Source organism: Podarcis vaucheri (genome assembly GCF_965113315.1).
Source record: "Podarcis vaucheri genome assembly, chromosome: 2".
Classification (NCBI taxonomy): domain Eukaryota; kingdom Metazoa; phylum Chordata; class Lepidosauria; order Squamata; family Lacertidae; genus Podarcis; species Podarcis vaucheri.
Genome location: NC_138760.1, coordinates 119,214,693 through 119,230,433, shown reverse-complemented (window position 1 = coordinate 119,230,433; position 15,741 = coordinate 119,214,693). Strand labels below are relative to the sequence as shown.

The 15,741-nt window shown below is 47.5% G+C and overlaps 1 protein-coding gene across 1 annotated transcript; it reads left to right on the top strand.

Moving 5' to 3' along the window:
- Positions 1-4,109: 4,109 nt before the first annotated feature.
- On the top strand, positions 4,110-13,921 carry LOC309525241 (uncharacterized protein C6orf47 homolog). Its single transcript, XM_082210766.1, has 2 exons — positions 4,110-4,489; positions 9,201-13,921. Exon 2 carries the CDS (start codon positions 9,816-9,818, stop codon positions 10,449-10,451), a length of 636 nt encoding a protein of 211 aa, XP_082066892.1. The 5' UTR covers positions 4,110-4,489; positions 9,201-9,815; the 3' UTR covers positions 10,452-13,921.
- Positions 13,922-15,741: the final 1,820 nt, after the last annotated feature.

Genomic DNA, 15,741 nt, shown 5'->3' with positions numbered 1-15,741 from the left:
GTTCCTCCGCCAACAGCGGAGGAGGAGGAAGGAGCAGCCTGAAAGGACCCTCACTCAAGTATAAGCCAAGAGGGACTTTTTCAGCATAAAAAAGTGGGACAGTAGGTGCAATCATAAAGTCATGGCTTAATTTTGATTTGATACGTGTAAGGCTTCACATCCTAAATAAACATACTAAAAAAAATTAAACGCTGCAAGGTAAGGAATTGGTTAGATTCTCATGTCATTGGCTTAAACGCGTCTACTTAATTCCTTCAGTTTCTAAAAGCTGCTGCGAAATTCCCCTAACTGCATCAAAAGGAAAGGGAGAGTATACCAGATGGGTTTTCCTTCCAACCTCATAGTGTGTTGCTTGAAGTTAGCATTTCGCTGCTTTTCTCCATTCCCCTACTACTGACTTAACCAAAAGACGAATCTGCCCCTTTCCAAACCATTACGGAGCAGACCACAGAAACAAATATTTTCACCGAACATTTAATCCCCCAAACTGCTTCCCCCCAAAAAATTTTTTATTCATTTTATAACACAAAAAACAAACAGAAAAGACAATACAAACAAATTCTTGTCATATCCTTATTTTTCTAAACATTGTTAAGTGGGCTTCCTCAAGTCCACCTATCTGATTTTCATATCATAATTTCCAAACTGCTGCTTTCACACTCGGCCATCCTTGTTTCCTCCTCCAAGTGAGAACCTTATGGTGTACCCCACTTTTGCCTGTGGTCCTGCACAGTTTAACAACCCCCATAGGAATTGCAAATCAGGTGTCATTTTTAAAGGGGATATTATTTGCTTGCTGAGCATAAAAGTCCCAGGGAGACTGGCCCCCTCTGGAATTTGCCAGAACTATCCAATGGCCAGTTCAGGCCTGCAGACAAAGCTGTCAAAAGGTGATTATTGCAGGGGGTTGCCTTAATTACAGTAACACAGCTCTGCTTAGGCTGGGAAAGGCCTCAAGGTAGTTGGTTACCATAGCAACGGAAACGCGCGCGCGCGCGCCCCTTCCCTCCCTGAAAAATCCCCTATTCATTTCTATGCTGACCTAACAAGTGCCTGAAAAAAGGCCACTGGGGTTATTAAAACAGCTCGTCATGCGTTAATACCCTGAAATATCTTACTCGTCCCTTGTGATCCCACCCCCAGTTAAAACTATTTAATAGGGGACAATATACCATCTATGATCCCTGAGGGAAGAGAGATGGGATCCTGTAAAAACAATTCTTTGCAGCTCTTGTATCTGTTCATTGGGCTTCTGGGTTAGCAGACTGAATTGGTAAAGGATCTCCTTTTGATATTCCTACAGAGGTGTGCTTTTAAGAATAAATTCTTTTATCTGTCTCAGAACAGAGTCTTTCCCCTCCTTTTTTGCCCATTTGTCATCTTTTATTCAGCTGTGTACGTCCAATAGGTGGCTACCGAAAACACAAAAGTGTTTTATTTATTTAAAACATTTATACCCTGCTTCTCTGCCCCCTTGAGGAAGTTAACAATCTGACATGCCTTTCTGATAAAATTAATAGACCATAAAGAACACTCACACTGTAGAAATGGATTAGTAGCGACATTAAGCCAGCACTTGCCAGAAGCATGAGGAAATGAACTAGTTCTGACATGGCACTTAAAAGGTATGATAAGAGTTCATGGGTATTTTCTGGCTGGTTTTAGCAGAACCCAGCAGACTTTAAAAAAATAAAAAAAATAAAATGGGTGCTGTAAATCCTCAATAGGTGCCTGGCTATTTGTTCCAAAGTGACTTCTTTCAAAATAAATAGGCTATTGTAAACGACGCTTACTCAAAAGTCAGTGCCACTATGCTTAGAACTGCAGCCTCCGAGTGATTAATATATGAACAATTATGGCAGGGACAAGGGAACCCATAACCCTCCAGATCCCATAAATCTCAGCCAACAGGGCCAGCCCAAGACATTTTGGTACCTGAGGAGAACCACAAAATGGCACCCCTTCCTCACCAGCGAAGAAGGGATGAGTGAACAAAGGGAGAAATAGTGATCTACATTGGGATCTGCTGCCCCTGTGGATCCTGATGCATGAGGCAGTTATCTCACCTTGCCTAATGGGTGGGCCAGCGCTGTCAGCCAGAATGGCTCAACAACATCTGGAAGGCCAGGGGTTCACAATCTGTGCCTCAAATTGTAAGGTTTAAAGAGACAGAAGCTCTTTTGGCATGGCAACTCTATCATCAGTCCAGCTACTCCTCCTAGGAGAACCCATGACTTTTGGCTCCTAACCTTGCTATTTTCCTGGGGGAATGGACTCTTTTCATGACATAAGAAAAGGTCTGCTGGATCAGGCCAGAGGCTTACCTAGTCTAGCATTGTGTTCTCACAGTAATCAAAGAGATGCCTAAAGGAAGACTGCAAGCAGGAACCAGAAAACAATGTGGGATAACCAGCCTCATACAGCCAACAACGCTTACGTCTAATTAATGCATGAAGGGGTTAAGACCATAGAGTAAACTGTCCTGCCAGGCTTAGCTAGGTCACTCCCACTTGCCTTGGGAGGAAGGTAATCAAGACTATTGTTCACCTTCAATCTGCCAGGGAAGCTCAAAAGGTGAGCATGTCTTAGCTGGTTGCTGCGGCTCAGACCGCATGGCTCTTACAAGCCACTCTTTGAGTTCCTGTACCTCTAATGTTGGTGCTGGAGGAGACTCCTGAGAGTCCCATGGACTGCAAGAAGATCAAACCTATCCATTCTGAAGGAAATCAGCCCTGAGTGCTCACTGGAAGGACAGATCGTGAAGCTGAGGCTCCAAGACTTTGGCCACCTCATGAGAAGAGAAGACTCCCTGGAAAAGACCCTGATGTTGGGAAAGATGGAGGGCACAAGGAGAAGGGGATGACAGAGGACAAGATGGTTGGACAGTGTTCTCGAAGCTACCAGCATGAGTTTTACCAAACTGCAGGAGGCAGTGGAAGACAAGAGTGCCTGGTGTACTCTGGTCCATGGGGTCACGAAGAGTCGGACACGACTAAATGACTAAACAACAACAACACCTCTAATTTAGGAACTTTCACCACTGTCACTAATCCAAGCTTTACTTGGGGGGGGGGAATTATTGTTTTGTTTATTGTATTTTTAATTTTGTAACTGAACTGTCCTGATATCTACAGATAAAGGGTGGTATACCAATTTAAGAAATAATAAAGACTTCTACTGCCATGGTCCTAGCTCTTTCTTAGGAGAACCCTGGCTCCCACCCAGCCCTTTCTTAGGAGAACCCAGGAGTCCTGGCTCCCACCGGCCCCTTCCAAAAACGTACGGGCCTTCAGCTCTTGCTCCCCTTCCCCTCAACCCAACCGCATTACTACTACTACAGCCTAATCCTGTGGTCCCACAACATGGAGCACATGCCCCATGGCCTTTTAGGCTTCCTCCACATGAACAGGATCTTATTTTTGAATAATAATAATTATATGTCAAACGGGGTAGGGGTGGGATCAGAAGTTTAGAAATGCTTAGGTGGGGCATGGCTAAAAAAAGGTTTGGGAACCACAGGCCTAATCCTTTTGAAACCTGAAACTTGTTTTTTTGTAGGATTCCTCCTATACCTGACCATGGGTAGGCAAACTAAGGCCCGGGGGCCGGATCCGGCCCAATCGCCTTCTAAATCCTGCCTGCGGATGGTCCAGGAATCAGTGTTTTTTTACATGAGTAGAATGTGTCCTTTAAAATGCATCTCCGGGTTATTTGTGGGGCATTGGAATTCGTTCATTATTTTTTTCCCTTTTTTTCCCCTTTTCCGCCCCCCACCACAAGGTCTGAGGGACAGTGGACGGGCCCCCTGCAGAAAAAGTTTGCTGACCCCTGCCTGAGACTGTAATTTCAACACCCCACTTCACACTGCCTCGATACTGTTGCATTGACGAACAGCAACCATAATGATCCTCGCGCCCTCGCAGGGAACCCAGGAGTCCGGGACGCGCCAGCTCCCAGCCCCTCCCGCTCCCTCCCACACCCAGTCCGCCCTTCCAGTTCTCCCACTTCCTCCACCCCCCAGGTAGTCCCTCCTTCCCAGTTGACCCCTCCCTAGAGGCTCCTCCCGCCTTTGGGGTGGCGCTTCTCCCGAATCCAGTCCTACCAGAAAATCCCAAGGAAGAGACTTCTCTCTTTCTCCCACCCCCCTCCCCGCGTCTCCTTCCCCCTCCTCCTCCATCTAGGGCTGGGCTAGTCTCTCCCCTTCCTTCTCTCCCTTTGCTCGGCGGGGCCAAAGATCCTCCGGAAAGTCCCTCTTTTGCTGGAGTTTGGACACACACAAATATATATATATATATATTTTAAAAAGGTAGGGGGTATTAAAAAGAAGAGCGTTGCTACCTTCCAGGGGAGGTGGAGGAAAGGAATGAAATCAAACCGCTCTACTCTGCAAGACGAAAAGCTGAAATCGGAAGGGAAGGAGAAAGAAATCCGTAGGGAGGGGAAAGGGAAAAAGTTGCTACGGAGGCACCGCTTCTCTGGATCTCACCCGGTACGTGCTAAACGCGTGTGTGTGTGGAAGGGGGGGGGCGCGTGTTGCAGCGCTGCGGTCTCTCCGGCAAGCGGGTGGTGGATATTCCTGGAGGGGTTTATTTTGGGGGTGGGGGTGATCGGGAGATCGGCCCTAATTAGGATCGTTGGGTGCAGTCGCTTAGGGAGGGGGGTGTACAAATTCTCTGAGGGAGGGAGGAATCTTTGAGCTAAGGGAGCAGCTCTTGGGGAGGGGGGGAAATTTGCTTCTTCTTTTTTTGATGTGTGTGGCTGCATCGATTAGGATTCAGGTGAGGGTTTGCAAGGATTCTTTAATTTAGAAGGGAGGGGGGAGTATTATTATTTTTTGCAATAAAGGCCTAAGAAGGCAGTTCCCTCCGCCGGGAATCTCATGAAGCCTATAAATAGACCAGATGTTGGTTGACAAACCCCCACGGTTTGAAACATTGCAGAGTTAAATGTGTTGTGAGAGATATCTTGAAATGCCTTATATAAAATCCCAAGTATCCTTATTGCACAGCACTGCAGAAGATAGCCCTGCAGACACACACACACTGATTGTTTTAAGAACTTAAAAGCATTCGATACAGGATGCTTCTATAAAGAGACTATTATGCTATAAATGTAGACACGTTGAGGCACCTTTTCCGGTCGAGGCACCTTTTCCGATTAGTCTCGCAAAAGTCATGCTTGCTGCACACTCCAGAGCTGCAGAGAGCAAATGACATATAACGCCAAAAATATTCCGCGCCATGAGGCTCCCGCTCTTAATAACCGACAGCTCCTCAGGCACAATCCCCTCTAAGCCGAATAAAACCACACTGGTCGGAATGGGATCCCCCAACCAGAACATATGGCGCCATAATTACACCTAGACCAGGCTCCCAGCCCAATCTGAAAGTGGCTCACGAGGAATCCCAAGCGCATCCTCGCTTCCTGTCTCACACAAATATTACCACAGCAGAAGGTGCAGCCTTGCCATTTCATTAACACACATGTTTTGAGGTAGGCTGTTTCTGCATATGCATGCAAAAGGTTTGATTCGTCAAGCTACGCCTTTCCCGGTGCCTGAAGTATTTTGTGCTTGTGGGGTGGTTGTGAAGCCATTTGTGGGTTTAATGATTGTTTCGTTCATTCTCATTTTCTGCAAAGGGTTGTTGTGTCCCTTGCTAGCCCTATCCCGGAGCAGGTCCATCGAAACCGTTGGCCCTACGTTTAGCCACGATCGTTCATTTCAGTACACTGGTACCTCGGGTTACAGATGCTTCAGGTTACATGGGCTTCAGGTTACAGACTCCTATAACCCAGAAATAGTACCTTGGGTTAAGAACTTTGCCTCAGGTTGAGAACAGAAATTGTGCTCTGGTGGTGCGGCAGCAGCAGAAGGCCCCATTAGCTAAAGTGGTGCTTCAGGTTAAGAACAGTTTCAAGTTAAGTACGGACCTCCGGAACGAATTAAGTACTTAACCCGAGGTACCACTGTAGTTAGGGATGCGGGTGGCACTGTGGGTTAAACCACAGAGCCTAGGACTTGCCGATCAGAATGTCGGCGGTTTGAATCCCCGTGACGGGGTGAGCTCCTGTTGCTCGGTCCCTGCTCCTGCCAGCCTATCAGTTCGAAAGCACGTCAAAGTGCAAGTAGATAAATAGGTACCGCTCTGGCGGGAAGGTAAACGGTGTTTTCATGTGCTGCTCTGGTTCGCCAGAAGCAGCTTCATCATGCTGGCCACATGACCCGGAAGCTGTACGCCGGCTCCCTCGGCCAATAAAGTGAGATGAGCGCCACAACCCCAGAGTCGGTCACGACTGGACCTAATGGTCAGGGGTCCCTTTACCTTTACCTTTACCACTGTAGTTCCAACTCTTGACTTGGGCTGGAGGGGCCACAACCCCGTTAACATATGTAAAATCAGTGTACGTAATAGATGACTGAGATGAAAGATGAACTAGCAGAGCCAACAGCCATTATAATAAGCAGAATACAGGAGAAAATCAAGGCTTTCAAAAGTCATTTTTTAAAGCAAGCAAGCTGCTGCATATCTGACATGGATCGGCTAGAAAATCTGGCGGTGCGTCAAAGTCATTCCCTTTACCACAGCCTCAAGCACGAGTTGTGGTTATTCAGTGGTGAACTCTGAACATGCTCAGAGGCATTCTCTTTCATTGGTAGCTCTTCTGAGGTGCTCTGGGACACTCTTGGTGAACCCCTAGCAGTGGCGAACATTGGGCTCTAACATTTCCACGGCACCCTGTATGACACCCAAATTCCCCCCCCCCCAATCTCTTTTGTCATTGTTGCGGCACCCTCTTGGATCAGTGCCCAGTGTGGGTGAACCAGTATGGCTCCCCTAAATTCACCTCTGACCCCTAGTTTCATACAAGCAGTTGGATTATGGGAAACTTAGAGTGGTATATATGTTCTATCCTGCCCCCCCCCCAACAACAGGTAATTCAGGGGTAGCTGATGTGTTTAACTCTTGATGCCATTGAACTCCAGCTCCCATAATCCCTTTCTGTGGGCCACACTGCCTGGGCCTGATGGGAGTTGTGGTCCAAAATACCTGTCTGGAGGGCCGCCATGTTTGTTCATGCACTAAGGAGGAGCCTTCCCCAGATTGGTTCCTTCCAGGTATTTTGGACTACAACTCCCATCAGCCTCAGCCAGGTTGGGGAAGTCACTTTCCTGAGAGTTTAAATGAGGTTTTTGTTCGTCTTGAGGGCTCCTTGTTGGCTTATTTCTCCCTGCAGCAGCAGAAATGCATAGACGATTATAGAAACAGGTTTCGGCTTGGTGTTGCAAAATATCTTATCTATTACGCCATGCAGATCTTGTTTTGTGGCTACAGATGGTGAATATCCATCTGCTTATTTTCAACTAATTGCACATTTTGGGTTCATGCCATCCAAAAGAGATTATTGGGGGGGGGGAGAGAGCAGAGAGAAACTAAGATAGGTCAACCTAAGATAGGGGAAATCAAAATTCTGGAGGTATAAAACCCCTTTTTGGAGTTTTGCAATTAAATTCCAAAGCAATCAAGGGATTGGGGTGGCTGATAGAATGCAATTGTATTCTGAGACAGAGAGAGAGATTAGGGTCAGTGTATACAAGCAGCAGATTCGAGTGATGTAAAGGGATTTTCGGTTTTTTTGGAGCGTACCACTGCAGGAAATTAGGTCTGAGTGCTTCCCCAGCAGAAAATCCTCCTGGTAGATGCACAAATACAGAGAAGGCAAACTTGAACAGTTTCCCAACATGCTGCTTTTTTACATGTAGGAACACGCACACAGTGCTTTCAAGATTCGTCGCCTCTACCTGCAGTCTGAAGTAGTCGAATCCAGGATAATAATTTGATTTTAAACTGGCCCTTAATCACTGCCTTGCCTTCAAAAGCTCACTTGGGCAAAGGACTGTATTTTGGCCTTGCTTTGCCACAGTTGCCCATTCTCTGGTTACACCTCCAAGTTGGATTATTGCAGTGTGCTCCACCTGAAGCTGCTCCTGAAGACAGTTTGGAAGCTGCATCCAGTTGTATAAGGAAGGTGCCAGGCGAGCCTCCCTGGGGAGAGCATCACACAAACGGGGAGCCGCTGCAGAAAAGACCCCGTTCTTGTGTTACCACCTCTCACAGAGGAGGCACGTGAGGAAGGGCCTCAGATGATAAATGAGGAGAGTCTGGATTGTTTCATATGGAGAGAGGCGGACCTTGAGGCATTGTGGTTCCGTTTTAAGGTTTTACAGGTCCAAACCAGCACTTGGAATGGGGTCTGTGTAAAGCCCGAAATGATGTGGGGCCCAAATATCTGAAGGAACGCCTCTCCCTATAACTGAGTCTACCTGGTTGTTATGGTCAACAGAAGAGGTCCTTCTCAGGGTTCCATCACCAAGTGAAGCCTTCTCAGAAGTAGAAGCCCATCTTCAGAATTACCTCCTCTCTGAAGTATGTCTGGTTCTGATACTCCTTGAAGATACACGTCTCTCTTGAGGCCTTTGGGAGGCCTTGAGCATTGTGCTGGCCATGCTGTTGCTGTTTTTCATTGCTTGCTGTTCAGTTGCATTCTTTAAAAATTTTAGCTGCTCTTTTATTATTTGTATTCAACGCTTTGTTTTGTGATTTCTGTAGCCTGCCCTGGGAGCCTGTGGTGAAGGGTGAGGATACAAACCTGATCAATGAAATAATAATTTTATTATTGGATAAAATCAGTATTGAGAATTGGTGAGAATCAGTGTTTTGGGAACTGATCATGTGATCAGTTTTTGTTTTTTTAAAATGATAATCTCCCTAGAGAAACTACCAGGGAACATAGTGTGGTATTCAGTTACGTTTCACTTAGTTTTACTCACCATAGGCCTATTGAAGTGAATGGCTCTAAGTAACTCATGTTATTTTCAGTGTCTCTACACTGAGTAAAACTTAGCTGATGATAACCCACAGTTAATATCAGGGCCTTGTCAGTATTTGGGGGGTCCGAAACATTTCCTGCTAGCTAGACGGAAAATCTTCATGAAGGATGAGAATTAAAGTTTATTCGCCTTTTAGTCTTCAGTTTTCAGCATTTAAAACCATGTTCACCCTTGCAACAAGCCCATGGGTCACTATTACCACCATTTTTCAAGATAAGAAGTAGGTTAAATCAGAAATCTCCCCTTAATTGCCATCCTATCCCACCTCCGGTCAGTTCGCTGACTGAAAATTTCTTGCTTTGTTTCATAGGGGAGGCTGTTCTGGAGCGAAAGATCCCATCTTTGATTTGAGGCGGCATGATGCGAGACTTTGGAGCCCCTGAACTAATAAGAAGCTGAGATTTTTTTTATTTTGGGAGACACAAACACACCCTTTTGGAAACAGGGAACTGAACCCACCATGCCCGTTTGGGGAAACAGACCTGCGTGCCCTAAGATGGTTGGTTTGCCTGGAGTGTTGAAAAAATCAGAGTGATGTGGCAGGAAGCTCAACTTCCCTCTGTGTGAGCAAACCGTTCTCCAACATATGTATTTGCTTGGACACTGGAGATTCGTGTTGTCGGTAGCCACCATCTAGGACAGCTCCAAGCCCGGAAGAGCCAAGATTTATGCATAACCCACAATTGTGGTTTCCTTGAAGACTGAGCCACCAGCCTTGGCATCTGAAGCAGCTAGGAGGAGCGGAAAATGCCATGCAAGGCCATATTCTTCGTGGCAGGGAGCTGATCTTCGCGAGCCTCGGGTCCCAAGTAAACTTTGGTTGCTCTGGGTGTATAGCTCCCACACCTGCTCTTTAGTTTGTTTACATATATTCATCTACATTATAATAATATATCTGTATTATCGTGCATCCTCTCCCTGCGCCATGTTCCTCAGCAGAGCCAAGTCGTGGCTCCCTGGACTGCCTTGGCGACGAGGAAAGGCGAAAGATGTGAAAAAGGATGAGGAGGAATTGCAGGGGGAGCCGGAGGAAAGCACGGCGCCCCTGAAGCCAAGATGGTGGAGCGGCCGACGCCTCTTGGGCTCTATTGGCTGGGGCCAAAGTTCCGCTGCTGGAGAGAGCTCCCTATTGGCCAGGATACCTCAGCACCTCTCGCCGCCGAAAGCATCCGTCGAATCGCCAGAGCAGTTGCAGATCTGCTTCAACTTTGCCCGCCATCTCTTTGACCTGTGCGTGGTGACTTTGCTCTGTGCCTCGTCCCCGGCCTTCCGGCTGGTTTTGGATATCCTGGGATTCGGGGGTCCTCTTAAGGTCTGGCTCCACGGCTTTGCCTGCTTCTTAGTCACCGCTTATGGGATGTACTTGGCCCTGTGGCTGGTGCAGGAGTACCTGGTGCAGTTTGCCTGCCTCTACGGCTTCCTGCAGACCCTGGTCTTGTGTGTCAGTATCCAGGCCGGCGGGTCTGAGCCCCCAGAGGAGAAAGAGTCCATCGACTCCGACCCAGCCAAGGAAGAGGAACTGTCGGCAGCCGGCACAGGCAAGCAGTCGCCACCGCTATAAGGAGGAAGACTCTGTTGGCCCGCCTCCTGCGGCTGTTCGGGGTAGAATTGGGTCATGGAAGCCAAAGAGCGCAGCTGATGTGGTCCCCATTTAGGATGGCTGGACAGACACGCACAAAAGAGGAGGGAATAGAGAGTGTTGTGCGGCGGGTGTATGTTTGCAAAAACATATGTATGTGTGTATGTCCTGTCCCCCGTGCAGGTGGTTCCAGTGCCCATTTGTGAATGGCTTTTTGGGGAGCAAAGGGAGGGGAAACCATCATAACTATGACCACCTAGAGGGGCCTTGGAGAAATCATGGGGCACGAGAGTTGGGTGCACTCCACATCCAAACCAGTCTGAACCTGGTTTTCCTGTCTTGCCTGCACCCAGTGGATCTTGGGAACTAGATTTGGTGGGAAGGTGAGGGGACTCGAGGGTTCATTGACAGGGTCATGGACATGCCTCTGTAGAGCATGTTTGGCTGGCAGTTTTGAAGAAGCGTTGATGGGGTGGTCCACACATACCCAGTTCCTATAATCTGCAAAGACTGGTGATTTCATCAGTCAGTGGGGTCCTCTTAACGTTTTAGCAGAGGCGTCCCTAGACCCAGTGTGAGTTGTCTAGAACGGACACTGGGAGCTGTGCTTTGATCTTGAACAGCAAGCAAGTGCAGCTTTCTGCTCTGGTGGCCTAGCAGGTGAAAGCAAGAGGCTTTGGACAATCACTTTGGAGGGAGGAAGGGAGACGCCAGGGGAAATGATCTGGGAAGGGCTAGTAGATGCCACATTATATCTTCTTGCCCCCGTCTCAGGCTGGGGCAAGTGGGTGGGTACTAGGGATGAAGAACATCCTATCTTAACTGGGACCAGAGAGTGGATTTATCGGAGGATAGGGTGGGGTGGATTTGAGAACTAAGGGTCAGTTCCTATGAGAGAGACCTATTGTACCTGCACAAGAGGATTCAAAGGAGCCAATGGGAGGACTGGGGTTTGGCAGGAAGTGTTCTAATTGGTATAACATCTAATCTGGGGGAGGAAGATTCCAGAAAGTCATGAAAGCCTCCCGCAACTTAGAGCAGGGGTACCCATCATGGCACCTTCCAGTGATGGTTGGACTACAGTTCCCATCCTCCCTGGTTATATTGGCTGGGCTTGCCGGGGCTGATGGGAGTTGGAGTTCAGGAACTTCTGGAGGGCACTATCAGGAAATATGTAAAACTACTGAGGAGGAATCTGGATGGGGTGGACTACTGAGGACTCCCTGTTAGAAATGGACTGCCTCTCCCTAGCTTATTCTGAAAGGGCAGGGTGGCTGTTTAGAAAGTTGATCTTCCCCTCCATCCCAAACCTCAGGGATAAGCAGTTCTGAGCCTGGAATTTCAGCTAGATTCCACCTGCTCCTCACCAGCATCTAGAACTTTTTCCAGCAGGAGAGTCTAGTTCTTTGCCCTGTTTTCTTGATACTCACCCCAAGCAACTTCAGCAATATTGAGATTTAATGCTACCAGATCAGTGTGAGCAATGTGTTGCCCAAAGGATCTGTGTGTGATTGAGAGAGGATCTCAGCACACCAAGTGTGCTTGAGCCGCGCAGGGATACAAATGTCTACCTTTACCACACACCTGCACCTGAGGTGTGCCCTATTGCCTCGCAAGAGGGTGGCCCAAGTTTCCCAGAATATTAATGTTCACCTGCGGGCAGCTTGGTCACTTGTACAGACTTGCAATAGGGGCTGCCAGCCATAGGCCCAATCAGCCTCTCTTCCAAGGTCCTGTTTGTGTTTTTCTTGCCAGGGGATGGGAAGTTTATATTGCGCCATGCTTGCCGCTGGAACTAGGGACCACCGGAGTGGATGTGGCAGTTGTGTTCGTAGGAACATTATTCCTTTCCTCAAAATGGGGAGGCTCATTTCTGGCAAGGCCTCCACATTCCTAGGTCAGCACATCTTTCCAGATCAGCTCAACACTCTTCATTCTTCAGTTCTGCTGTGATCATGTATGTCTGTTGTGATCTCCTAAAACAAACGCCACCTTCTTGTGTGGAATCCATCCTATGTTGTAGCTATGTGAAGTCCACAGTCAGGTCCTTTCCAAGTTATATACCTTATATTTCTGTCTCCCCGCCCCCTTCTTCCCTTCAAGATCCACGGTCTCTGAGGCATGCCCAAAATGCCCCCACTCCTTCCACAAACACAAATAAAGTTTAACCTCTCCCCTGAACACCCCTCTGTTAGCCGCAAGCAGTGATGTATAAAACATGCTTTGATTTTGAGTCTCTGGAACCTAGAACATATCCACTCTTTCTCATTAATCCCTTTTGTGATGTCCCCTTTCCCCGCTAGATCATCCCTCTCCCTCTAGCTCCTTGAGATCCACTTGATCTCCATGTTGTGATAGACAAGAAAGTGGCAAATCGGATCATTCATTTTTATAAAAATGGTTGCAGGAAATAATTCTACATTGCAACCACACTCAGAGCAAGCTGCAATCTCATTTTCAGCAGAAACACTCCCATTTCATCTAGGAAACGTCCTCTGGATTCAAGGCCTTTTCCAAAAATGCACAACCCTTTCTGCAAAAGCTTTCTCAGATTCATTTCCTTCTCTGAATATTGTCTAATACCCATGTGATATCTTTCAAGTGAATCCCCTCTCTTGTCCGAATAGAGCCAGAACGTCCCATGCCATCTGCCTCGAGCGAGAATAAAAATCTTAAGCGTTCCGGTTCTGAGGCAGAATGAATGCCTTCTCTATCCTTTCAAACTTCTGGCCTGCCACTGCGGGCGCCGGCAAACACTGCTTTTGTGGTGTGCATTCCTGTTCCAGGAAGAAGAGCAGGGCTATGGCCTCCCAAATGCTGTCGGAATCCCAACTCCCATCAGCCCCTAGTCGGAACGGTCAGTAATTAGGAATGATAGGAGTTGTAGTCCGGAGGGCCACAGGCCCCCCACCCCTGAATCAGAGATAGGAACTGAGAGGAAACAGTTCCCTTTGCTCAGGGTCATGTCCTAGATCTTTGTCTCTCTGGGTGACAGATCTGAAGTGGACACCCTTTTAATTTCTCCCTCATGTTCACCTACGAGCCTCTTCCCCTCTTGCTGAGGGGCGATTAGAAGGCCATCGCAATGGCCATCGCTCTTTGTTGCTCCCTAACTCTGAGGAAAGCGGTCCAGAGGGGAGGCCCTCTGAGGCAAACAGAAGCAAGCCCCTTCCACAGTAAGAACACATCACATTGGTCTCCTATCCAGGTACAGTTTTTCATCTGGCGTTCCAGAGAGCAGTGAGAGGAAAGGGTGCTTTGGACAATGTCCCCACCTTAATCTCAGGACCCTTGTAGCTGACTAACTAGGCTGACCACTAGCAGCAGTCGTGGATGTGACACCTCTGTGATACTATGGCCTCGAGGGACTCCTAAAAAACCCATCTTGTGATGTATAGCTGTGGTACTGAAGTGTCTACTTTTGTCCTTCGGCCTATTTTCTCCAAGAAGTTTACTTGTGCCCTAGCAGCGGAATTAGCTGTTTCCTCAAATTGATTGACTTGACTACAGCCCATCGGGATAGGTCTATATTGTTGTGTTTTTTTAATTCAGTCCAGAGCCAGTCTAAAACGAAACCCACCAGCATAAACATCCTTCCTTAGCACAAAGTCTTACGGAATTCTTCCCCTTGTGCTGTTTGTGCGTCTGGTTGTTGTTAATACTGCAACTCCCATCGTCCCTGACTATGTGACCTGGGAATGATGGGAACTGTAGTCCAACAACATCTGGAGGGCCACAGGTTCCCCATCCTTGTGGGCCAAAGCCATCCTTCCACCCACTGAAATGTCATGAACGGTTATTCCTGGAAGAGGGGCTAATCTAGAGAACGGGCTATTGGAGCTGGATCTAGAGAGCTCTGCACAGCTCGGAAGCAGGCAGAACAGGATTTCTGACACTCGAACAAATGATTAGGAACCCACTTTGTTTTTGAAAGGCAAGGGGAGAGGGGAGTCAAGAAAATATTTTGAAACGACTGAGTCTTATAATGGGTGAGTCCCCAAAACATTTGAAGGCAGAACTTCCTTGGCAAAACTATCCTTGAATGTGAATTTGTGGCAACTTTCTTGGGTAGAGGCAGGTAGTATTCTGGTATCTGTTGATTTCCCACGACAACTGCACCCCCCACAAAAAAACCCTCATTCTTTCCTCAACCAAACTGAGCCGGAGTTGGGGGTGACAAGGATTCTGTGAGGCCATTTTTGAGAACAACCAACTCGAGGAAGGGTTAAAGCCTTCCACCTGCCTCCCCTGGAAGTGTCCTGTCTGCACACGTGCCAAAAGGAACAGACGAAGCTGGAAATCCTGCGTTTTTTTCCACATAATGTGACGTTCCACCCTCTTAGTAGTGACTGACTTCTTATGTTGGTTTCAATGCAACGCAGTGCTCTTAAAAAACAAAAAAACCCTCGCCGCCTCGCTTACTGGGATTACCAGAGTGCTTATTTGGGAAACCTAGTAATTCCTCAGCAAATTTATACTGTGTACGAATCGATCTCAAAATGGCAGGTACTGAAGGGTGTGAGTGGCGTCACACATACTAGCCAGTAGCCGCCTGCGAGGTTCCTGCTGAAACATAATGCACCTGTATCATCGCACCGCTGGCTGTGCTATTCTGCATAGGAGGGAGGGAGACGCTAGAATTTTAATAGGCTCCATCCTGAGGCAGCATTGTTATGAAAACTGTGAGGAGTTTGCCAGTGAAGGGAAGGTCAAGAGAAAATAATAATAACTGTGTGTGCTTCATGAACAGCAGGAGGAGGCTGGGTGCCTCTGTGTCTCCGCAAAACGGTACATCTCTGCAACCCCTTGAGAGCCAAAATATACCTCTTCCCTGTCCAGTTTGGTCATGCACCACTCTAGATGTTCCCCAGTGCCTGAGAAAGTGTGTTGCCGTTTGTGATTTTGGAAGCATAGTGGTCATTTTCTTCATTGGGTGGGGACCAAATTACCCTGTTTTACTTGCGAACGCATTGGTTGTGTGTAGGGGTCGGCTGCAGGCGGGAGAACTGCGTAAACTAACCTGTGTATCTATATCCTGACTGCTGTTTTAACAGTTTAAAACACTGTTGATTTGGATTCGTTTATTTTTCCAACCTGTGTCAATATATCTATATATCTATATATTTAAATAAAAGGGAAACTTCAAAGAACAATGCGAGGCTCTGCGATTCTCAGTTGCAACCGGAGCGACCTACAATTGTACGTATTGCTGGTTCTCATGGCAACTGGATAAAGCCTGGACAGCAATCAGGCAGTTTTTACTGGAGGAGAG